The sequence below is a fragment of the Ranitomeya variabilis genome, chromosome 3 (assembly GCF_051348905.1).
Source record: "Ranitomeya variabilis isolate aRanVar5 chromosome 3, aRanVar5.hap1, whole genome shotgun sequence".
NCBI classification, from domain to species: Eukaryota; Metazoa; Chordata; class Amphibia; order Anura; family Dendrobatidae; genus Ranitomeya; species Ranitomeya variabilis.
This window is the reverse complement of record NC_135234.1, coordinates 635,441,789-635,466,021: the sequence shown is the minus strand read 5'-3', so window position 1 is coordinate 635,466,021 and position 24,233 is coordinate 635,441,789. Positions and strand designations below refer to the sequence as shown.

Sequence of the window (24,233 nt, the reverse complement as noted above, 5' to 3'; positions counted from 1 at the left end):
CCGAACAGTCAAGCGTTTCATGGCAAATAGCCAACAGGGTCGCAAGAAGCGTGTTGGGCAAAAAAGGTGCGAAATAACTGCCCATGAATTGAGGAAAATCAAGCATGAAGCTGCCAAGATGCCATTTGCCACCAGTTTTGCCATATTTCAGAGCTGCAACGTTACTGGAGTAACAAAAAGCACAAGGTGTGTGATACTCAGGGACATGGCCAATGTAAGGAAGGCTGAAAAACGACCACCTTTGAACAAGAAACATAAGATAAAACGTCAAGACTGGGCCAAGAAATATCTTAAGACTGACTTTTCAAAGGTTTTATGGACTGATGAAATGAGAGTTGACTCTTGATGGGCCAGATGGATGGGCCAGAGGCTGGATCAGTAAAGGGCAGAGAGAGCCACTCCGACTCAGACGCCAGCAAGGTGGAGGTGGGGTACTGGTATGGGCTGGTATCATCAAAGATGAACTTGTGGGACCTTTTCGGGTTGAGGATGGAGTGAAGCAACTCCCAGACCTACTGCCAGTTTCTGGAAGACAACTTCTTCAAGCCGTGGTACAGGAAGAAGTCGGTATCGTTCAAGATAAACATGGTTTTCATGCAGGACAATGCTCCATCACATGCCTCCAACTACTCCACAGTGTGGCTGGCCAGTAAAGGTCTCAAAGAAGCAAAAATAATGACATGGCTTCCTTGTTCACCTGATCTGAACCCCATAGAGAACCAGTTGTCCCTCATAAAATGTGAGATATACAGGGAGGTAAAACAGTACACCTCTCGGAACAGTGTCTGGGAGGCTGTGGTGCCTGCTGCACGCAATGTTGATCGTAAACAGATCAAGCAACTGACAGAATCTATGGATGGAAGGCTGCTGACTCATCAGAAAGAAAGGTGGCTATATTGGTCACTAATTTTGGGGGGTTTTGTTTTTGCATGTCAGAAATGTTTATTTCTAAATTTTGTCCAGTTATATTGGTTTACCTGGTGAAAATAAACAAGTGAGATGGGAATATATTTGGTTTTTATTAAGTTTCCTAATAATTCTGCACAGTAATAGTTACCGGCACAAACAGATATACTCCTAGGATAGCCAAATCTAAAAAAAAACTACTCAACTTCCAAAAATATTATGCTTTTATATTTTTTATATTTATGAGTCTTTTGGGTTGATTGAGAACATAGTTGTTGATCAATAATAAAAATAATCCTCTAAAATACAACTTGCCTAATAATTCTGCTCACATTGTATATCCCCTTTTCCCACAGACTGTTGTTATGGTTTAGATAAATAAAATAGAGCGAATGTTAAATTATCTTTTGGGGACTGAACCCTTGTTGTCTTCTGCAGGTAAACCTTGTCATCCTTCTTGTACTGAGAAGTGTTGGGGGCCAGGAGAAGAAGACTGTCAGAAATGTGAGTGTTTCTCTGTGGATTCTTTTCTGATGGTGACAATAATACTAAATATTTCCCCAAAAAATAAAAGAAAATTTGTAAAAAATACACTTTATATATGGTACGCTATATTTGTTTACATCACTTCATAACATCCATATATTTGAATGCCTTTTCTGGTCACTAAAAAAATTCTCCTAATACTTTATTGTCCAAAAAAAGATTGTATTGCCTGTATCCAGAAAATAATCCATTACTGACATCAGAACATAGTGGCAAACGATGATCACTCCTGCCTATCTTCCGACGCTGATGATAAAGGATGTTTATGTTTTTTTTAAATACCATTATTTTGGAAAGAAACTGGCAGGAGCCTTTAACCCTTGTGCTGCAAAATCTCAAACTATTTTGGCAACTGATATAGTATACTGATATAGTATTTGCAAACATGCATTTATTGAAACATGGGGTTCTAGAACTCAAAAACACTAAGAAAACATGGATATGTCTATGACTGGAGAGCAATTATGCCACAGTGGTGCCTTTGGGCTATACAGCATTTTCACAAAGCTCCCAAACAGTGGTGCATATAAATCAGTGCCACGTAGTGCACCGTGGTGTCACGTAAAAGGATATATGTACAGTAATATGTAACAGTCCTGACAACATTGCAATAGTGGTCACACAGGCCTGTCAGTCACATACGACTGTCATCTATATTAGTGTACCCACATACAGTAGCAAGAAAAAGTAAGTGAACCCTTTGAAATTATCGACATTTACTCCCAATTGTTTGTATGGTATTAGTTTAGTTTCATTGTGTTGCTCTAGAATTGAGACTTAGATAACAATCAGAACGCAATACAGAAATACAGGCACTTCTAAGGGGTTCACATACTTTTTCTAACAGCTATTGTTTTTCCAAACACACAAATGAACCCACACAGAAGTTGCATGTAGTTTTATATGTGAAATGATATCATTCACTAAATGATCATGAAAAATACAATATAAGTATGTTTTCCTGCAGTGACAAAGAACATCTGCGCAGAGCAGTGCAATGGACGCTGCTATGGCCAGACCCCCACTGAATGCTGCCATGATGAGTGCGCGGGGGGCTGCACAGGTTCCCTAAACACTCAGTGCTTTGTAAGTAATTCTCTGTGAATCGTACGATCAGCGTTTTTATGTTCCAAGTTTAGCGATTTGCCATAATGGTAACTGTCTATCCCATACAGTCGTGTCGGAACTTCAATGATAATGGAACCTGTGTCTCACGATGTTCTCAGCTGATTTACAACTCTCTGACCGGTCAAATGGAACATGGCCCTGACGCCAAATTTCAGTATGGAGGATCCTGTGTGAAGAACTGCCCCCGTATGTATAGGCAGATGAAAGTAATAATGTCTGACCCTGATAGTTAACTTGGTATGGATAGTCACGGGAAAGGTAAACTGAATGTCCTGCTAATTAAAGTGGGAGGATGGTTGGGTAAAAAAATAAGTTTTCCCACTGTAATTATTCATTCTAAAGTCCTCCAGACTCCCTAATAAATATCAGTGATGAGAGCCAAGCTGGATCACCAGCTGAGCTGTACATATGGGGGCTTGGACGTATTGGGTACTGCAGACGAAAGGGGCAGCGGTGCTTCAATGAGCAAAACTGACCCCTCTCAGTAAATATTAACTAATGTGTATCTTCTCAGCAGCTCCTCATACGTGACCTGCTGTCCTCATAAATGCCAACATGTCCAGCCTGACAGATACACCATCCATACTGCTAAAAAAAAGAATAAAGTGCAGAAGGTTTCCTTTGATTTGTAGTTGACATATCAGTATTATTATTACAGTTATATATGGATTTTGCACTTATATTGTTTTTTTTTATATTTAGTTAATTTTGTGATAGACCAGAACTCCTGTGTCCGTGCATGCCCCAGCAACAAGATGGAAGTGACGAAAAATGGAGTCAAGATGTGCGAGCCATGTTCAGGACTTTGTCCAAAAGGTAACTGTGGTGTCACATCGGGGACACGAAGATAATGTAGAGATGAAATGCTTTTGTGCTTTGTCATTGCCTTTACCAGATTATAGTAGCAGTTGTTAGCTAGTAATGTATGTCAAGATGTTTCTGGATCCTTTTTATTTTAATAATTTAATGCAAATAATATGGAAATAATAAAAGGAAGAAATCTCTTCTGGAATACTGGACTGGAATATTGCCCTAACACCATTGTGACCTGGTGGTGAATTCTTCTAGTTTACCTTTCTATTTCCTCTATTTCTTTCCAGCATGTGAAGGAACCGGTGGTAAATACCAGACTGTGGATTCTAGTAACATTGATAGATTCATTAATTGCACCAAGATCTTGGGAAATTTGGACTTCCTTACTATTGGTCTAGATGGGTAAGATAAAAACTGATATTTAGTATTTACATTGTGCTTTGCGCACTGTATTAGAAATAGACATATACGAGACACATCTGGTTGGTAAGATACTGTGTATCTGTATAAAGATACTTTTACTTTTTTCTTGTGTTCCTTCCAGTGGTGAATTTTCAGAAATTCACCCAATTTTTTTTGTACTATTTTTATTAAATCTAATGAGCTTTCAACATTTGAAGAAGACTAAGCAAGCGTTCAATACCATGGATGGCAAGAAGAACAAACAAATCAATTTTGGAACAAATCAAGCCAGACATGTCACTCAAAGCAAGGATCACCAAGCTATGACTTGTCTACTTTGGACACATCGTACAAAGAGAGTGATCACTGGAGCAGGACATCATGGTCAGGAAAATAGAAGGAACAAGGTGAAAAGGAAGACCAGCAACCCGATGGCTTGATACAATCAAGATAATGGTAGAGAAGACCCTGGTGGACCTATCTAGGCATGCACAAGAACAATCTTCTTACAGATCGCTCATCCATAAAGCCGCCATTGCTCGAGATTGAGACAAAGGCCGTTAAAAAAAAGAAAGCTTCATTTTCGCATACTGAACAATATTGATAAAGTTTCTAACAAATCATACCCAATGGACCTATCACCCAACCAAGTTTGTAGCAAGGTCAAATACAGGATCACGTATTAGGCACAACAACACTTGGTATAGCCCATATAAATTAGCACTAAATTAAGTGGCCCATATGTCTGGAATTATATTGGAAGGTTAAAGAAATGGATTACTCAGAAGAGCAGCAAGAATAAAATAAGAGCAAAAATTTACCACTTTTGACCTGATGACAGGTTTTCTATAAATTATTATGGCCTTCAGACAAACGTAAACTTTAAAACCTTTAATAAAAGCTGTAGTTTGTAATCTAAAATAACTATATCATCTGACATTCATTTTGATTTGAAGAAAAAGAAACGCATTTGTTTGAAAAGACAAGTTAGGTTCCCAATGTTTTTGCAAGTATCCATGATATACTTTCTATATCCTCCATTGTTGGGTGGCTTTCAGAGCAACATGCAGCATGATGATTGTAAAATGTAAATCTGGACTCTGTTCTTTAGCAGAAGCGTGAGAACCATTGAAGGTATAATTTTTTTCATTTTTTTTTTTCCTGATTATATGTATAATTCTAGGGATGAGTTTATGAATATTACTGCTCTGGACCCTAACAAGCTCAACGTCTTCAAGACCGTGCAAGAAATAACAGGTAAAAGAAAGGCTACTGAATATTTAGATAAATTAGCAAGTTATATTCTTGGGGTATGAGCATAATATCTTGTTCTAACACTAATGACAAATCTCACTTTAGGGTACCTGAACATTCAGTCATGGCCAAAGCATATGAATGACTTCAGTGTCTTTTCGAGCCTCACCACCATTGGTGGTCGAAGTCTAATGTGAGTATCTTGTCTTCTACGTTATATGGAAACTAAATGCAGAAGACTTTCTAGTGCCAGCTCTGACAGATAGTTGAGAGGTACATCCATAGCCCTCCGAGTAGTGACACCCGGAGTCCCCCATTACTGGTATAATGACAGCCAAAGCTTTCCCTACAGAAACCACACTGGTCCTCTGTACCACCCTGCCTTATAGGCCGCATAATTGCAACCAAGAGATCCAACTTTACCCCCATTCAGTACAATCCCACCACACTGTCGTATCCAGTTTCAAGCACCCCTCAATATCTGGCAGGATCATCCTATGTCCAGCTTACCATATTTATCTCTCCACCCCCATGGCCAAGTACATGCACATCCAGATCTGATCTTCCTGTGTAGGATTACACAGAAAAGTCCCCATCTGGAGACCTGCTCTTCATAACTATTTGTTAGACCTGGTTCTAGCACACCAAGTGGGCAGACAGGTGGGAGCCACATTTCACACTCCCGCGAGCCACATGTGGCTCTCAAGCCACAAGTTGTGGACTCCTGTTCTAGAGTATGCACCGAGTATCGCGGGTGCTTGAGTGACAAACACAGGCAGTCCCCGCATGTTTTGTGGCTGTCTAACATCCGTTGAACATGTGGCCATGGGGACTCGAACATGTCACTCAATCACCCGCGATACGCAGTGCATACCCGGACACCCTAGGCAAACTCGAGGAACGAGCACTTGCACTCATCACTAATTGCATTTCCTAGACATCGGTGAAGAATTGCTGTTTTTCAGCGTGGTATATATCATTGTACATTGCCAGTGGATTATCGGTAAACGATCAGTACTGATTTATGGTATAGATAAGGAGTTATATGTGCACATTGCTGTCGAAATGTTGGTAATCTACATCCCTATTACTTCTCCCTTGTCCCATATTGTGTTTTACTTATCTTGTGTTTTCGACAAGAGACCTGATCTCTCAATGATGTGTTACAGACGTGGGGTGTCACTTCTTGTGATGAAGAACAGCAATGTGACGTCTCTGGGGTTTCGTTCACTGCGTGATATCAGTGCCGGCAAGGTTTATATTGCAGAAAACGAGAATCTGTGCTATTATAACACCATTAACTGGAAATACTTATCCCCAACTAAACGGCAGAACTTTGATATAAAGAATAACAAGCCTGCCAGTGATTGTGGTAATTCCTTCTTATTCTGACTTTAATTTCTTAATAATACAGTATAATATTAGTAAAGAATTAGTAAAGATATATTGATTCTTAGAAACTGCAAAGCTTAGATCAGACAGTCTTAAAATGCCCCAGAATTATCATAATTGTTCATGCTGCTTGATAAATGTGTCTCATTTTAATACTATCTAAAGTTTACACCTCTTTTTAGTTAATGTAAAAGTTGATGGGGTATGAATACTTTTTAGTTACTACTTTTTGTTGTTATATCACATAAAATCCCAATAAAATATACTTGAGTTGTGGGTGTAATGTGAAGAAAATGTGGAACGGTTCACTGGATATGAATACTTTTTCAAGGAACTGTACATTCCTATTATGACAATTATTTTGGTTGTATCTTAAATGAATCTATCATCAGGTTTTTACTGTTAAATATAAGAACAGCATATTGTAGGGGCAGAAATTCTGATTCCAGCGATGTGTCACTTACTAGGCTGTGTTGTTGTTTTAATAAAAATCAATGTTTTATCACCAGGAGATTATCACTAATGGACTTGTTGTCTCCTGCCATGTAGTCCTATTTCTCTATGTATCCCTGTCCCCACCATTGATTGTGATTGTCAGCTTTTATGCCTGTGCACAGTGTACACAGAAAGCTGCCAATCATTGGTTTGGTTGGGGTTATACAGAGCTCAGCATTCAGAGAGCTGCTAAAACTGCAGCAGAGAAAACAGTGATTTTTTTCAAAACTGCACCAACCAGTCCAGTAAGGGATACCTCACTGGGATCAGGATCTCTGCCCCTACATCATGTTACTCTCCGATAACATAGAAAAAAACCCGGTGACAGATTCTCTTTAAAGGGAGGCTGTCAGCTAAAGCACATAGCCTAGTAGGGATATAGTCTCTGTAAAAATCACACTTTTAGTATTCTAATTCACTTCTGCATTCTGCAGAAATTTAAGTTTAATCAGATATGCTAATTAGGATGCTCAGTGCACCCTTGGTGTGGCCAAAGAACTCAGTGCATTGCTTTTGCATAACTTCACCTGAGCTTTCTCTGCAGACATTGCTCACTCCAGGAAAACCATTGATGACAATCCCCAATGAGGGAGAGAGGAATATGGAAAACCAGCTGGCAGAATGGTGCACTTAGCGCTTCAGCCACACCAAGGGTGCACTGAGCATTTATGTATGTACTGAGTATGGGTAAGGAGAACAGAGCAAGCAATTAGAACGCTAAAGATGCAAATGATACAGGGGCTATATCTACAAGCCTAAGAGCCTTGTGTATACTGTCACTGTGGGGGGACAGACTTCCTTTAAAAGCTTTGATACATGTCAGATCAGATTAATAAGATCTGATCAAAGTGACCATTTTAGCATTCTCAGTACCATATGTGCATATGTAAGTGGAGGCCTGTTCCTTCAATAAGTGTCTTTTCCCCACTTGATCACTTATTTTATGCCTTCATAATCGGCTTTCTCATTTGCAGTACATTAGGGAGTGCACTACATGCATCTTAGAACATTCATTGATGAGATTAATATAAAAAGTACAGCTGGAAAGACGATGCGTACACTCCAATGAGAACTCATAGAGTTATTTTATCTCTGCAGTCAATGAAGGAAAAGTATGTGACCCGCTCTGTTCTGACAAGGGCTGCTGGGGCCCCGGACCTGAACAGTGTCTGTCGTGTAGAAACTTTAGCCGAGATGGGATCTGTGTGCCACGCTGTAACCTATATCAGGGGTAATTACATTTATTTATATTCAGCGTGAAGTTATGGCAATGAATGGCCTTGTCTGGTTCTTTACGGTAACAGCTTTATATTACTTCTCTGTATAGGGATAGCAGGGAGTTTGCCAAGGATGGTGTTTGCTTGCTCTGCCACCCGGAATGTCAGAGGGTGGAGGGATCAGTGACCTGCAACGGAACGGTAAATCCCAGCTGCTGCTCCCACCCTTCATTACAATATTACTTCCACCTTTTCTGTCTGCTCCAAGTGATCATCTTCATTCTGTCAGGGCGCGGACTCGTGCATGCAGTGTGCCAACTACCGAGATGGGCTACATTGTATGGACAGATGTCCTAATGGGGTCATGGGAGAAAAAGGACCGATCTACAAGTACCCCGGTGTGAATAAGATCTGCCTGCCCTGCCATGAGAACTGTACAGAGGGGTAAGGTCACCTTTCATGGCATTTCAGTGAGGCATATAGTTCTCAATCATCAGCCCATTCACGAATCCAATAAATAGTAACTAGAATGGATTATCCACAATGTACATTAAATCCACCCAACATTATTTTTATGGTTGTGCGGCAGATACATGGAATCTAATTTGGTTGGAGAAATGGCGTTAAGGGGTTTTGTTTGTGAAATAGTGCGGAGACTTCATCACCGATCCTGTAATAATAACACTGGCAGGTATCTGTTGTATGGGTCCCAACTGAGTCAGGCAAAATAGAAAAAAACACATATACCCACTTTTACCAATATATTATGTCTATTTTTGACGCATTTTATGCAAAAGTAATATTTAAACTGATGTGGGACACATTTATTAATAATATTTTGCACCATAATTAATGCAGTTTTAGTCTGGTCTTTCATATGTGTCAGTCTGTCTTTATGGCATATATATGATCTGAATTAATGCAGTAATCCTTTTCTGACAGGTGTGTAGGTCCAGACATACAGGACTGCAATAACATAGTTCTGCGTGCAGCTGAAAGGTAAACCTAGGAAATGCCATTTGTTTCTCATCTTCAACAGAATTTCATTTTATTCATCCTGAAAAATTCCAGAGAAGGGATTCTGGCCGTATTTCTAGCCATATCCGCCCATATTAAAAATAACAAATATTTAAATGTTAAATTTAAGTTTCCGCTGATTGTTCTTTATGGCTTTATCCATGATAAGTATCATATGTGAATAAAATAGCATATTTATCATCATTGTTTTCTACCGAGAGTGACAAGCCTTATACAGAAACCTCTTCCTTAATAAAAGCGACCTAGTACCCTTATTCCTGGGATTGTGCGGGGAGTGGGAGGATGTGAGCTGTGACCATCAGCCATTATGAATGGTGGATCCCGTGCTGTCTGTGTATAGGAGATATCTTTTATTCTAATTCTTCAGGTGATAGTAATGCTGAAAACTGATCTCTACAGAAGTGTCAGCATATTATGAGGTTTAGTGGTCAGAGAAAACTGCAAGCATTCAAGAGCTTTCTAAATAGCTTTACCCTAGGTCACTTTCTGATGACACATTCCCTTTAAATAAACCGATAATAAGAAGCCATATTAGTAAAGAAATTCTAGAGTTATTATAGTTTATCTAACACAAACTATTACTATAACCAGTGATAGAAGCAGAACCGGGATAACCCGCAGGTATATATGTCAGCAGTAGAACAATGAAGAATTCATGTGCCAACATTGTTGAAATTGACGTGGTATTTCCAACTATGTGGGATAAAGAGAAGTCATGATTTTTGGCAGAATTCTGTTCACCCTTTAATTCGAGTACCAGTCGGTGAGAGGAACTGTGAGCACAATCATCTTGTGTTCCTTGTATGAGGAACCAGCCTGTGATTAGCAGGAGTGGACTCCAAAAGTCGGTATGGCAGGGCAGGAATTAGGCGAAATCCCTGTGCCGTACACCCTTCCTGCCTCTATCACGCTGCTTCAGCCACCGGCATTGGAACATTACTCATCACATGACATCACTGCAATTATCTCCTTGAACATGATTGCTTTCCTCAGCGAAACATCTTGACTACTGCTAGCTGACGTTATTAAAGTGCACACGGGTTACTCCTAGGAATCCGGTTCCCAGCAAAGCGCGATATGCTCATAAAATGGATGAAGCCGCCCACATGAAGTAATGGCACGCAGCTCCCCTTGTAGCAGGAGTATGGGGGTTGGGATTAGCGACCCTGATTAATGCCCAATTATAATGTTTTATTACACAGTCTGCACACACAGAATATACACTGATATTTCTGACACACTATATAGACAATTATATTTTTAACAATGGTGTTATACATCATCTTGCTGAGTCCTATTGCCATCCAGGTCATCCGAGTGCATAGTACAAGATGCATTCATATGATAGCCACATTCATTCTAAGGCCGGAGTCATGCGAGCAATGATTCTCTCATGTGAAGAATCAGGCCTCTGTGCAGTGTGATCCCAGTGTCATCTTAGTGGGATCTGATTCTCTTATATGAGACAATGGCAGCACAGGTGTGGAGAAGATGGAGAACTTAATTTCTCCTTCTTCTCCATTGTTTGTATGCAGTACGCTGCCAAATCGGCTTGAGAAAAGAGTAGCAGATCTGCACTGCCCCATAGTGTAACACGGCCGAGTGCAATCCGATAAGACATCACATAGCTCTCGGCCATGTTATACGCTCATGTGAGCGAGGCCTAAGCTTGATAGTTCATACATAGGATCAAGCCAAAGTATATCCAGCCCCTATACAAGGCCCTATGCACTTGTGAAGCAAACGCAGACCTAGAAAGAAACTAACTGCAGGTTAAACTACACAGGGTAAAATTCCCTAATACATACATGTGCAATCATTTGTGTTTTTTTTACTCAGCAGCTAGTATTAATAATTTACTAGACAACTTACAATTTCCTATGCTACAGATTTGTAACATATCTATAAAAATAAAATTATACTGTGATATACTGTGACTTTTTTTTTCGAACACCGATTTGGTCAGAGTTAGAAATCGCACACTTGCACTGACCCATTGAATATTATTGATCTGATTGCAGTCCATTTTTTCGACTGGCAGCACTTGGACTAAAAATATGGTCATGTGTACAAGCCCTAATATTAACCCTTAGGGGGCACTATGGGTACTGCCTTTGCTCTTTCCAGCTGACATAATTCTTAGTGTTAACAGATCATCCTTATTTCTTCCACACATTACAATTTTCAGGTCTCTGACCAATTACAGTACAGAATATTGCAGTCTTGCATGTTAGAGGACCCGAGAAGAGTAGTGTGCTGCCCTCTAGTGGCTAGTAACGTCCTGTGCATGTGCACACTTTTGCTCTGCTGATGTAATGAGTTGTACAGAGCTGTAATAGGAGTTTAGAAATTCGTCACCAGGAATATTAATTCCCTGAAATGTTTCCTAATGTGAAATTGTTTCTATTAAACGTATATATTTTATGCTAGAAAAACTGATTGACATGTTGGGGTATAGTCACAGAGTAAATGCACTTTAGAAAAATGAGACATGTACTCGCTCCATAAAACACAGCATTTAATAACTCCATTTAGTGTTATTTTTGTCTAATATTTAAATTTGTTTGATGATCTGAAACCTTTAAGTGTGGCAAACGAGCAAAGAATAGGAAATCATTTTTCACACAACTGTATATTTTTGGATGGTATACAAGTATTGATATTTTCCTCATATTTACATAGCAGCACTATGTTTTTAACTTGTTAATTGTATGTTTAATAGTAAAGATTCATTATGGTTTATATATACTCTGGGTTTCTGAGCTTTTTTATGCCCGTAATAATGTGTTAATATTTATTGAAATGCATATTATTAGTTTTTGTTGTTATTGTACCGCTTTTATGTGTATTCTTCGCTTGGTCTTTGTTTTACTTGCAGGAATCAAGGTAACTTGGTGCCAGTTGCTTGGTGCTATCATTGCCCCACTGTTTAATATTTTAGTTAACAAAAACTAAAATGTGTTCTCTTTTCTTTACAGTAAAACCCAGGCGATGGTGGCGGGGGCAGTGGTCGTATCCATATTTGTTCTGTGCTGCTGCTCTCTCCTAACACTATTGTACTGGAGAGGGCTAAGAATCCGAAAGAAGCGAGCCATGAGACGCTACCTGGAGAGGGGAGACGTAAGTACCGTTCGCTAGCAGTGCCCGTGACATGTGTCATCTACAAGAACACTAGAAGGGGTGACAACCTTGTGTAGACCTGGAGTCCACACTGGACAAATGGGTTTACTTCTGCACATATAGATTGTGCTCTGTATGATTGAAATGTAGACAATGTCATTATTAACTTGCCATGGTTTCAGAATGTCATCTTGCTTCACTTCTTAGCCCTGGCCATGTTGTGGACACACTGATGCCGCACTGATGGAACAAGTCATACATCTAAGTGTCCATCCCATGACCAGGACCGATTTTCATCCCTTTGAAGTACAGAATGAATATTCTTAGCCAAATAAACCTATGTATGGGAGATTCGAAGGACAGCTTTCTGGTGTGTACGAGTACCTTAAAGCACCATTCCAGACAGTTTTTTATTTATTTCAGCGCTGCAGTGGTGCCACTAATGTAAGTTCCTTGCCTCTAGTAAAATACCAGTTGCCATCTTCAGCTCTTCCCAGTGCCGCTCCCCTCCCGATCCGCCATCTTGTGACCACAACTCCTGACTGACCAGAAGTCAGAGATAACAGGCACAAGCTCTCATTGTAAGTCTATGAGATCCTTGCTCTGCCTTTTCAGTAGTGACCTCCAGATCTCCCAGCAAACTCAGGAGCGCTCCAGCAGGTCACAAACTGCAGAAGACCGTCCGGAGCGGCACCGATGACAGATGAGGACGGTGGCTGGTAAGTATAATACTAGGTACAGGGAGCTTACATTAGTGACACCTGTCCAGCTCTGAAACAAAAATAGCGCCTGAATGTTGCTTTAAGTGCCCAATATTTACTCTGACCTTTACACTACTAGGTAGACAAAAAATGTACAAAGCGTAAATTGAAACTTTATAGATATTTCTCCTCAGGGTAATGAAATATTGGACCCATCAGAAAAAACCAACACTGTGCAGGCTCGAATCTTCAAGAGCACAGAGCTGAAGAAACTGAAGGTTCTGGGATCTGGAGTATTTGGCACTGTGCACAAGGTACAATATGTGGACCAACCACACTGTATATGATACGTGCATGTATATATCCTTACAGGGGAACTGTCATCAGGTTTTCCCTATAAATGCTGTTGCCACCATGGTTTTCAGTCTTGTAATACATTCCTTACAAGACTTCTACATTCCCCAGACAGTTAGAAAAAAACACTTTGAGTTTGTCCCCTGCCTTACCCTAATGTGCACCAAGTGGTCCAATATGGCCACCAGACTGTCCCCAGCCCACCAATCTCTGCCTATGAGTGATGACTTCAACTCCATTCATATATCCAGCAAAGCTTCACACCTGCGCTGCTCTCTGCTAGCCATGTACATCAATCATAGGTGGAGGGGCAGCGTTACCAGGCAGAGCGGGGCCACCAAGCACGGTTTGGAGATGCCCATTGGACCGCTTGGTGCTCAGTAGAATTCAGCACTGGACAACCTCAAGGCTTCTTTTTTGCAAAGTATACAGAGCTGTCTATGGGATATAGTGGACTTCTCAGGAATATATTAAAAACATGAAGAATGTGGTGTCAACGTAAAAAGGTAAAGCCTAGTGACAGGGTCCCTTTAGTCTACACAGCAGGATTTAGTCAGGGTGATTTATTACAGGACATAAGTAGATCTAGCCAGAATGATATCTGTGATGATACTGTGATGCTTTAAATATATTCACGTTCTTCCTAGATGATTCTGAATCTGTATTAAGATTACTATCTTTGGGCTTTTTCCACTTGAAACATACTTTTCTCACGTATACTTTCCCCCTTATAGGGTGTGTGGATCCCAGAAGGTGATTCTGTAAAGATCCCTGTGAGCATCAAAGTGATACAAGATCGCAATGGTTGTCAGACATTCCATGCTGTCACTGATGTAAGTCCATGCAGCTTTATTCTAAGATGTAGGTGCTAAAAGCGAAGGATCCCTTTAAATTTACTTTTAATAAATATCTTATTAAATAGGAAGTTATCAACTGCTATTAACTTTAAGCTGTTTGGTCCCAATTCATCAAGCTGTTTTGTAGCATGGCCAATAATTTACTACACAAAATTAGCATAAATTACAACAGAAATGTACACCAGTGCCAGTATAGAGTACGTTCCTTGTGATGGGGCGCTGCAGTTGAAAGATCTGCCAAATTAATTACATTTAAATCTTAGTCCAGCACCAGTCCAATGCCAGTCTTGGTAAATCTGGACCTCTGTTTTGTGAGGTGTGGTCTTCTCCTGTAGGCCCATGCTTGTAGAAGGAGAACATACAAACACCATGCTGATGTCTAAATTACAACAGACCAAAATACTATTTTTTTTTTTTTTTTTGTCATGTCGGGATGTTCATTAACAGCTGTCTGACTCCACAGCATATGCTTGCGATGGGAAGCCTGGATCATGCATGCATCGTACGACTGCTGGGCATTTGTCCAGGAACACAGCTGCAGCTGGTCACCCAGCTTCTGTCCATGGGCTCACTGCTTCAGTACGTCAGGCAGAACAAGGACACTGGTGCCATTGGGCCCCAACTGCTGCTAAACTGGTGTGTGCAGATTGCCAGGGTGAGTCTTGCTATTCACACTCAGAAAAAACTTGCATTTTCTGTAACTGGGTATACAGTGATGGGTATATTAGAGTGTAGCTCGCCATACACATGACCCGGCTGATCAGCATGCCCTACTTTTTATATGATTAGTTAATTAAAAGTGTGTTATTTCTCATCTTTCTCCAGGGCATGTACTACTTGGAGGAACATCGCATGGTTCATAGAAACCTCTCGGCTCGCAATGTCCTCATGAAGAGTCTCAATCACGTGCAAGTGTCAGATTTCGGTGTAGCCGATCTGTTGTACCCAGACGATAAGAAGTATTGCTACAATGAGATCAAGGTGGCGTTTTCCATGTACAGCTTCAGATCTGCTGTAGAATTAGCACAGGAGAGATCAATCAAAACTGTGGAAGTGGAAGCAATGCCTGAAGCAACACACCGCATTGCGAGACTTTTTGAGAATTGAAAGTACCAATCTGGTTATTAACTATAGGAACCAGCTCCACTTTACACTCATTTTTATTGATTTTCCCGGTCAATTTATACACTTATTAAAGGTGTTTTTATAGGATTTACTATAAAATATAATAAGTATTACACGCCACCCAAATCTTCCTGGTTACCACTGGGACCGGTGTCCTGTTCATCAGCCACCAAGCTGTAGCGGTCACACTTGTGTACATATATGGCGCTAAAGCCAGTGATTGGCTGCAGCGGTTAGGTGACTGATGAATGAGACATAAACTGCCATCTACAGTATGATATTCACTAGATCATGTGATTAACAAACTTTATCATTACAAATAATAATTTTGGCCCTAGCATAGTATATAATTATAGATCGCTATGGCTGTGAAGGATTTTACTTTTTCTACCTTTTTAATTACCTGTGTTGTTTTTTTCTCTGACTCTGACTCCATGCAGACACCCATCAAATGGATGGCTCTGGAAAGTATACACTTCGGGAAATATACTCATCAAAGTGATGTCTGGAGCTACGGTGAGTCTGTTGTCTGAAAGTGGCGCATTTCTGTGAAATGTCTTTCCTCTTCATCATTTTACAATTTCATAGGATTCTACCTCTCAAGAACTAATATCTGGTGGTATTTTGTGCTTCTTCCCAGGAGTGACGTTGTGGGAAATGATGACATTTGGAGATGAGCCATATCCAGGTATCCGTCTGTCTGAAGTACCAGACCTTCTAGAGAAAGGAGAGCGACTCCCTCAGCCTGCAATCTGCACCATTGATGTCTACATGGTCATGGTGAAATGTGAGTCTCATCGATTTCTCCAAGTCTCACAATTCTTATTCTTCATGCCGCTGAAGTCTGACTTGTACTATTTCCATCTTAGGTTGGATGATTGATGAGAATGTTCGGCCTACATTCAAGGAGCTGGGAAATGAGTTCACCCGTATGGCCAGGGATCCTCCCCGCTACCTGGTCATAAAAGTGAGTGTTTCTTAAATCTGATCCTATTCTTATTTTGTGGTCTGATTATTGCAAACCCCAACACAACCAGTAACCAGTCTCTCCACGTTATTTATGTAGTGGCACTGAATGATGAGAACAGTGTTAACTAGTGCTGAGCGAGTAAACGCATTGCTCGGGTTTTCCCGAGCATGCTCGAGTGATCTCCCAAGTATTTGGATGTGCTCGGAGATTTAGTTTTCCTCATTGCCTCAGCTGCATGATTTACCGCTACTAGACAGGCTGAATACATGTGAGGAATGCCTGTTTGAGGCAAATTCCCACATGTATTCAGGCTGTCCAGCAGCCGTAAATCATGCAGCTGATGCAAGGAAAACAAAATCTCCAAGGCCTAACAAATACTCGGAGATCACCCGAGCAACAATGCTATTCGCTCATCACTAGTGTTAACTAGATGTGTACTTCACTGGTATTTTCCTCATCACTAGTGTTAACTAGACGTGTACTTCACTGGTAATTTAACATTAGTTGGTGCTGATTTTAGCATAAAATGTGTACTATAACTCCTTCATGAGATGCAGCTTCCGTCGACCTTTATAATAACCTTTTAGTGTACTGCGCAGGGGAAAAAACCTTCTTATTCATATCTTTATAGAATCCTTCCCAAAAATATGACATCTACAAATCTTACCAATCCTACAAAAAAGCATCCTTTAATTTGTGGCACTTAAAAGTTTTTCCCCTTTTAATTAAATTAGGCTGCAGTGATGTCATATCTACAGCGCTGCAGCCAGTCACTGGGCTTCGCAGTTTGCGTCAATTACATCAGCAGAGCCGCTGAGCTCAGTGATCGGCTGCAGCGCTGTAGATGTGACGTCACCACTGCAGCCTGTACACCATGACAGGAGCAGAGGCCAAGAGTCAGTGCTGGACATGGGGATGATAAATAACAGATGATTTTATTATTTTGAACATAGCCCTGACAATTTAGTTAAAAAAGTTGAATATGGAAAAACCCCTTTAGTAAGACAAGTACCTTAATTTGCTAATAAGCAATTACTTATTTGATATCTATACTGACACTGTTTTCTCCTGAATAATTCAGGTCTGCCCTTCTTTAGGATTTATTAGTAAGTTTTATTCCTGCTTTTTCTCCATACAGCGAGACAGCGATGCTGCACCGTTTCCTCTACTTGGGGAAGCGCCACAACTGAGTGACAAAGAAGAAGTGGAGGAAATTGAAACTGATTTAGGCACAGAAGAAGATGAAGATATGGGACCACATCCTAAAACTCCAAGCACCGTCTATGCATCCCGGCAGAGGATAGACTATTCTAGAGTAAGGATTTCATTAACACATCCGCTGCTATTCGTCAACATTTCCTCTTGCGTCTTTAAGGAGAGATAAGCAGAGTCGATTAGAATTGTGTCCGCTCAGACGAGCACTTCTGTCCCTTTGTTTGAGATTGGTGATGGTCTCAGAAACTGGACCCTGCCGTTCAAAACTTCTGACATATCACTAAAACTTCAAAAGCTTTTTAAAACTGTAGGTTTTCTTTCACTCCATCTCTTTGAAGAGGGCCAACAACTAGAATGATCAGTTGTTATTTGGTGAAATATTGTGTAGACAGGTTGTGAACAAAACTTTCACATTAGTGCATAATGCAAACATATGGAAGCTGAAAAGTGGATTCCGGTGAGCATAATGTCTACTTATTGTAGGTGACCATATGGTTCTTTCCTTTGTATTTAGAGTCAGAGTGTGCAGAGTTCACTTGCTGGATATCTTCCTATGAACCAGAGTCTTGGTGCCATCAACAAGAAGGTAACTACATTACTGAAAATCAATGTATTACGCTGTTTTGCACTATAGAAATATTCTTTAAAAAAAATATATATATATACGGTATATCATACACAGTTACTGGCTGTCTAACAGCCACAAAACATGTGGGTCGTGGCACTTGAGCACCCGCTATCCTCTATGCCTTCCCGAGCACCCCATTGCACAATCAAGTGGTGAACACGCTAGCTCGTCACTAATCAAGTCCCTTGAACTGGTAAATAACTATGGTGTGGCAAATCATTCCATATTTCCACTGTTTTTACAGTAAAGAATCATGAAATATGATAACGATGACTCCTGCTTTTCTCTAGAGCTAATGGATGGCCCCTTGTCTTGAGCACAGACCTAAGTGTTTACAGACCTTTAGAGAAATCTGTTTAGCGACCATTCACATATTTGTACATTTGTTCCAAAATGAATAACACCAAGTCTGATAGCCTGTCTAGTACTGAGCTGATACTTATTTGATATCTGTGCAGAAATTTTTTTTAAATATTACTTTTTGATTATTGAATTTAAAAATGTTTTTTTTTGCTCCAGAGTTCAACCCATCGTACCGATCCAAGCCCAAGGCGCATGACCAGGAGAAGGCAGGACTCTATAGGCCGCACAGTGTCCGAGTCATCCGAGGGCTGCTGTACTTTATCCGACATGGAGGCAACGGAGGAAACATCGTTTGGGTTTGGGAGTCTCAGTCGTAGCCCTCGCTCACGCTTGGACAGTGCATATCGCTCGCAGAGGGAAAGCCTACTTGCTGGTACCCCAGATACGGACAGCGAGTACATTATGCCTGAGCTTAGCCAGGGAGGTACGTACACACCTCAACTGGAGATATACTCACACAACTTAGGATTATTTTGTAGGAGTAAATGAAGTATAATAGTTGAAGTAGAAATTGTTTTTCCAAGAGCGAAACAAAAATCAATAGATTTGAATAGTTATATAACTGTAAGCTTGAACAGCAAAAAGAACATGCATACATTACACCACGTTAGATTGAAGGTGCCTGACACTACCAACCACCTAACGTGCACGAGGCAGCCTGACAGTAGCCTGACAGTCCTCAAGGTTGGGGGGATTTCAACATACCCAATCATTTGTACGCCTTCTGCATAAAGTGTCTGGAGGAGAAAAAAAGCTTCTGACAACTTCCTATTCCCCCTTATGCATTAAACATCCATGATTGAATGAGATTTGCATATGTCGGAAATAGCGGGTGCCTTACTGATATAGGACACACAATTCTGCCAACAGGCTCTAATGAGCATAGATGAGACTAGGCAGGAAAGGTGGAATTCTTGCTGCGGACAGATCAGTCAAATAAGATACAAATGGCACCGGAAGCATGCTGCTCCTTTTTTTTCTGCCAAAATGATGGACACCATGAATGAAACCCAACGGATTTCCATTACAGTCAATGAGGTCTGTGAGATGTCGTGTGTGCTCGTCTCCTGCATGTATTCCATATTTCGTTTCCAAGAACAGAAAATAAAAACAGAATTTCCTAACAAAAATGGGAAACCTAACTTCAGACTGACTTGTGAATATTTTTAGGCTGGGACTACATGGCAACTTTGGCTGCAGTTTACAGCTCGCGGGCAAAAATTGCACTATGCTGTTGCAATATAACAGCGGAATGGAAGTTATAAGTGAATCCTTTTGCAACAGCAAGCCGCCACAACCACAACACACAAGTCACGAGAAGCTCAAATTTCAGATTTTTCTTTTCACATGTGTGAAAATTGCTGGTCGAAACGCGACTAGATCCACTTATATTACACTGTGAAAGCAGCAGCATAGTGCGACCTTTGGTCGTGTGACATGGGAAAAGTTGTTGTGTAGCCGAAGGTTTATGCCACTAGAAAATCTCTTGAGATCTTTCAGGGGTAATGTATTTGCTGATTAAAAATAGTTTTTCAGTATATTAGTAAGTGTAACCGAAGATTCTCTGTATAGAATATTTTTTTTAAAACTGTAAATTTGTATGGAAGGATTTTCATATTTCACAATATAGAAATTTTAAAAAAGAAAATAAAAAGGCGGATATTTAAACAAAATTTCAATGGCAATAAGTGAAACCGAATACATAATAGATTTGCATTAGATTATGCTTAAGATATTAGATAATAGTTTGAGAAGAGGGAAGACATACAAGACTTACACTAGACAAATGTGGGCAAAGGATAAATATAGGTATTGTTAGGAAGAAAAGAGGAAATTAATGAGTAGGTCAAAAGAGATGACTGAGATATTTACGGGTATTCAGAAAAAGTCCCAAGGGGACCAGATGAGCGTAAATCTTTCAACCCAATTTTCTCACATTCACAGCAGTGCGATATTCATCATTTCTAATGTCCTTGATTCTAGTGTATAGGTTGAGTAGAGACAGGAGAGACGTTTGCTTCCAATAGTAGCTATCAAACATCTTGCAACTGTCAATATATGCAAAAGAAGTCTTATAGTACTCTTGGATATATATTTTCTGTGAAAACATTAAGTAAGAACATTTGAAGTTCTAATGGTAGGGTCGTATCAAAGGCAGGTAAAGATTTCAACAAACTGCAAGTAGTTTATCAAATATTTTGCTGTCCGAGTTAAGGAGAGATCTATAGTTCTTACAATCCATTCTATCCTTACCTGGGTTAGGGATTAAAGTTATATAAGAACGTAACAAAGATTCAGGAACAGGAGATCCATTGAGAAAGGAATTAAAAAGGGGAGTCAGGATGGGTAGAAGTTCATTTTGGAAGGTTTAATTATATACGTAGGGTTAACGTCTGGTCCTGGTCTATATTGAATATTAACTCTATGCCGTCATTTATCTCTTTGCATTCTTACTCAGATTTGTCGGAGGATGGAACACTAAAGTCTCAAAGATCCCAATCCCTAACCCCTTGTATGGCCAGTGCCACTGAAGACGACGATGATGAGTATGAGTATATGAACAGGAAGAGGCAGTCGTCAGAGAGGTTGGAGTATGAGTATATGGACATCCGAGGATCACGGGATGGAAACAGAGAGGCCATAAAAGCTTCACGGCAAGACAGTGCAGATAATTCTTATGAATATGAAAACAAGGAGGACTATGAGTATATGAACGAGAAGGGAAAATGCAACCAGAGCCAAGAACTAGGAGACGAAAGCACAGAGTATACCTACATGAACCGGAGTAGCAAAGTCAGAAAGGACAGCAGTTCAGATGACAAACAGGGCTATGAGGACATGAAATTAATTTCAAGCCAGGCAAAATCCTTGGACAAACCCACAGTGGTGCCACAAACATGCCACAGAGAGGCATTACAAAGAGGCTACATTCAGCCTCTGCGGGAAATGGAGGTAAAAGACTGTGCATTTGATAATCCGGACTACTGGCATAGCCGTCTGTTTGTTAAGAGTGACCTGCAACGGACATAAAAAAACACTAATGTGCCTGGAAGATTGATTCCTTTCTCACTGTTATCTTTGCGCTCAAATAGAATATCACCCTGATATGCACCGTCCACTTGTGGAGTCATCGGCAGGAATATCGTTCTTGATTCCTGGGACATAAGGGATATTCGATAAGCCAAACGCTAATATCAGCAGTGGTTTATCATCAGAAACTCCTGCAATAAGGGAACATTTTATATGCTAAGCAGAAGTTACCCGTCTGCCTATTCCTGGGGTCAGATTCTAGGAAATGAAGTTATGAGGGTTATCTTCTCTCTCCTGTACGCCTACACACACGTCCCTCTATACGAGTATTCAGGATTACATGATCAATGATCCGGTCAATGAAATATTGCCTCATGATTTGGGTTGTATGATGACTTTAGCACCATTCTTGTTGCAGGAGAAAACAAGTGTAGAAGACACAGTGTTGCTTTAAGGGTATGTGCACACGTCCAGAAAGTATGCAGAAATTTCCTGAGAAAATCCTGAGGTTTTCCGCAGGAATTCTGCACGCGTTTTTGTGCGGATTTTTCGCGTTTTTTTCCAGAGGTTCCCAATGCAATAATATAGTGGGAAATCCGCTTAATATCCGCAAAATGAATGAACATGCTGCGTATTTTTCCGCATGCGTTTTTTTTTTCGCCGAAAAATACGCAACATGTGCACAAAAATTGCGGAAACCATTATAAATGATGGGATGCATATCTATGCATTTTTAAAGAGTTTTTTAAGCGCTTTATTTGCGAAAAATCCGCAAATAATTCAGAACGTGTGCACACAGCCTAAAGGGGGTTTGCAGGTTCAAAAAAAGCCTCTTCATCGACTGCAAACTGAGCTTTACTCACCCTCCCGCGGTCCAGCTGTGAATCTTCACAACAGCTCTTCGTGTCTTTTCTAGTTGACTGCGAGAGCCGGAGAGCTCCGTTATTGGCTGCTGTCGACAAGAGGACGGCAATAACCGACACTGATGGAGACTCAACATTGGACCCGGGGAGGGTGGGTAAAGTTCAGTTTGTTTTTAAACAAGGGGTTATCCATGACCAAAAACCCCTTTAAGCCTGAGATACATTATTTTCTCACCTGCCTGGATACACCGGGTGACTTTTAGTCTCAGGTAGCATTATGATCATTTAAGCACTTACTTTTCTGAGTACTAAATTGTACAAATATTTTCACTGCCGCAGTAAATGTAGCTTGAGACGTCCTAATCAATTGGGGGATAAGACCCCTGCTGAAAATGTAGAACATTTTTCATGTACCCCTACCAAATGCTGGCCAATAATGAAATTATTATTTTCACCGACTGCATCCAATCCCTATGTAGTTAACAATTACATTGGGGTAAAGATTGGCGGTTCCTTAGGTTAGGTTCCTACAATAAGTTTTTAATGCTAGGTATTTTATTTCGCTGCGCAAAAAAAGCAGCGTCTTACATACAAATCTAGCCTAAGTGGGTGGGATTTATAGAAATCTTATGCCCGCTGTGCTTTTAGGTTCTTTAAATCCACATGTCAGTGACTATTGCGGGTTCGCTGAGTTTTATGTGCAAATTTCGTCCATTGAATCACATTAGATATGGAAAATCCGCAGGTAAAAAAAACACATATGCATTTTCGCTGCATTTATTCTGTAGAAATACACTAAAAACACATGTAAAGCACACATGACTGTCAATAAAATGTAAAAAAAAATCAGAAAGTATCAAAAACAAAGCAGCTGTATTTAAATCATGACATACAAAAAAAGAGTCAAACACTGCAGCTGAAAAAACCGCACTAAAAACACAATGAAGACAACGCTAGTAACCTAATATAGTGAAGGATAGGTGCACATGTTGAGTACTTGCAGCAAAAAAAATTGAGTGTTGACAGAAAAAAATGCTGAGTAAAATAGTGTTTTTGATGCGCTTTTACTTGTGTTTTTCCCCCCATTTGTTTGAAAAGGTGAAAAACACTGCAAAAGAATTGACGTGCTGCAGATTTGCAAAATACTCTTTGATGTTCAAATCTGCAAGGAAAACATAATCAGCACGTGCATAGATATGAATACACACCACACCAATACATATTCTCATCTCAGTCCTATATGTCAGTCATCATAACTTCTGCAATCATGTGTTACATATTAGTTTGCTGGAGTGAAACCTCCGAACAGGCTGAAGATGCTGCCATTACCTTCTGGCAGGAGCTCGTGGTTAGCACTGATAATAAGTCACAGTATAAGCCGGATTGTTCATTTGATGACAATGTGGATTTTCCACTGAGATGGATTTGGAGTGTAAAGCTACTGATAAGAAATGTCTTTTCTTTTTATAAGACGAGTGTCTAGTATAATCACCATAGTGTATGGATTATTGTGGAAACACAATGGCAGCCATCACCAAAAAAAAAAAAAAAAAAAAAATTTTTACTACAATTTTTTACAACAATACCATAAAACATTTACCCTATGCTGTGTACACGTTAATCATGCAGTCTGCTAATGTTTTCACCTTTCTGTGTATTCTAACACTTGGTTTTGTACACTTGTATGAACATTGTTATCCAGAGTCTATTTTTGTACATTATTTTTGTACCACTCAAACAGGAATAAGAATGGTAACAGATATATTGGGTCGTTCTCCACTGGTCTCACCAAACTGTAGGAGGAATGTGGTCTTGT

At 40.1% G+C, this 24,233-nt stretch overlaps 1 protein-coding gene across 2 annotated transcripts in view; it reads left to right on the top strand.

Moving 5' to 3' along the window:
• ERBB3 (erb-b2 receptor tyrosine kinase 3) overlaps positions 1 to 23,243 on the top strand; it is an 81,594-nt gene extending 58,351 nt beyond the window's left edge. The window contains exons 5-28 of one of the 2 annotated variants that reach the window (XM_077297540.1): positions 1,345 to 1,410; positions 2,420 to 2,538; positions 2,628 to 2,766; positions 3,283 to 3,396; positions 3,681 to 3,795; positions 4,979 to 5,052; positions 5,155 to 5,242; positions 6,219 to 6,421; positions 8,035 to 8,167; positions 8,264 to 8,354; positions 8,443 to 8,597; positions 9,096 to 9,152; positions 12,170 to 12,311; positions 13,207 to 13,326; positions 14,101 to 14,199; positions 14,687 to 14,878; positions 15,049 to 15,204; positions 15,789 to 15,864; positions 15,989 to 16,135; positions 16,218 to 16,315; positions 17,457 to 17,633; positions 18,048 to 18,119; positions 18,681 to 18,948; positions 20,983 to 23,243. In XM_077297540.1, the coding sequence (XP_077153655.1) occupies positions 1,345 to 1,410; positions 2,420 to 2,538; positions 2,628 to 2,766; positions 3,283 to 3,396; positions 3,681 to 3,795; positions 4,979 to 5,052; positions 5,155 to 5,242; positions 6,219 to 6,421; positions 8,035 to 8,167; positions 8,264 to 8,354; positions 8,443 to 8,597; positions 9,096 to 9,152; positions 12,170 to 12,311; positions 13,207 to 13,326; positions 14,101 to 14,199; positions 14,687 to 14,878; positions 15,049 to 15,204; positions 15,789 to 15,864; positions 15,989 to 16,135; positions 16,218 to 16,315; positions 17,457 to 17,633; positions 18,048 to 18,119; positions 18,681 to 18,948; positions 20,983 to 21,554 (3,473 nt within the window). In that variant the 3' untranslated portion in view covers positions 21,555 to 23,243. The remainder of the gene's footprint in view (positions 1 to 1,344; positions 1,411 to 2,419; positions 2,539 to 2,627; positions 2,767 to 3,282; positions 3,397 to 3,680; positions 3,796 to 4,978; positions 5,053 to 5,154; positions 5,243 to 6,218; positions 6,422 to 8,034; positions 8,168 to 8,263; positions 8,355 to 8,442; positions 8,598 to 9,095; positions 9,153 to 12,169; positions 12,312 to 13,206; positions 13,327 to 14,100; positions 14,200 to 14,686; positions 14,879 to 15,048; positions 15,205 to 15,788; positions 15,865 to 15,988; positions 16,136 to 16,217; positions 16,316 to 17,456; positions 17,634 to 18,047; positions 18,120 to 18,680; positions 18,949 to 20,982) is intronic. The other variant, XM_077297541.1, reaches the window with a different exon arrangement.
• Positions 23,244 to 24,233: the final 990 nt, after the last annotated feature.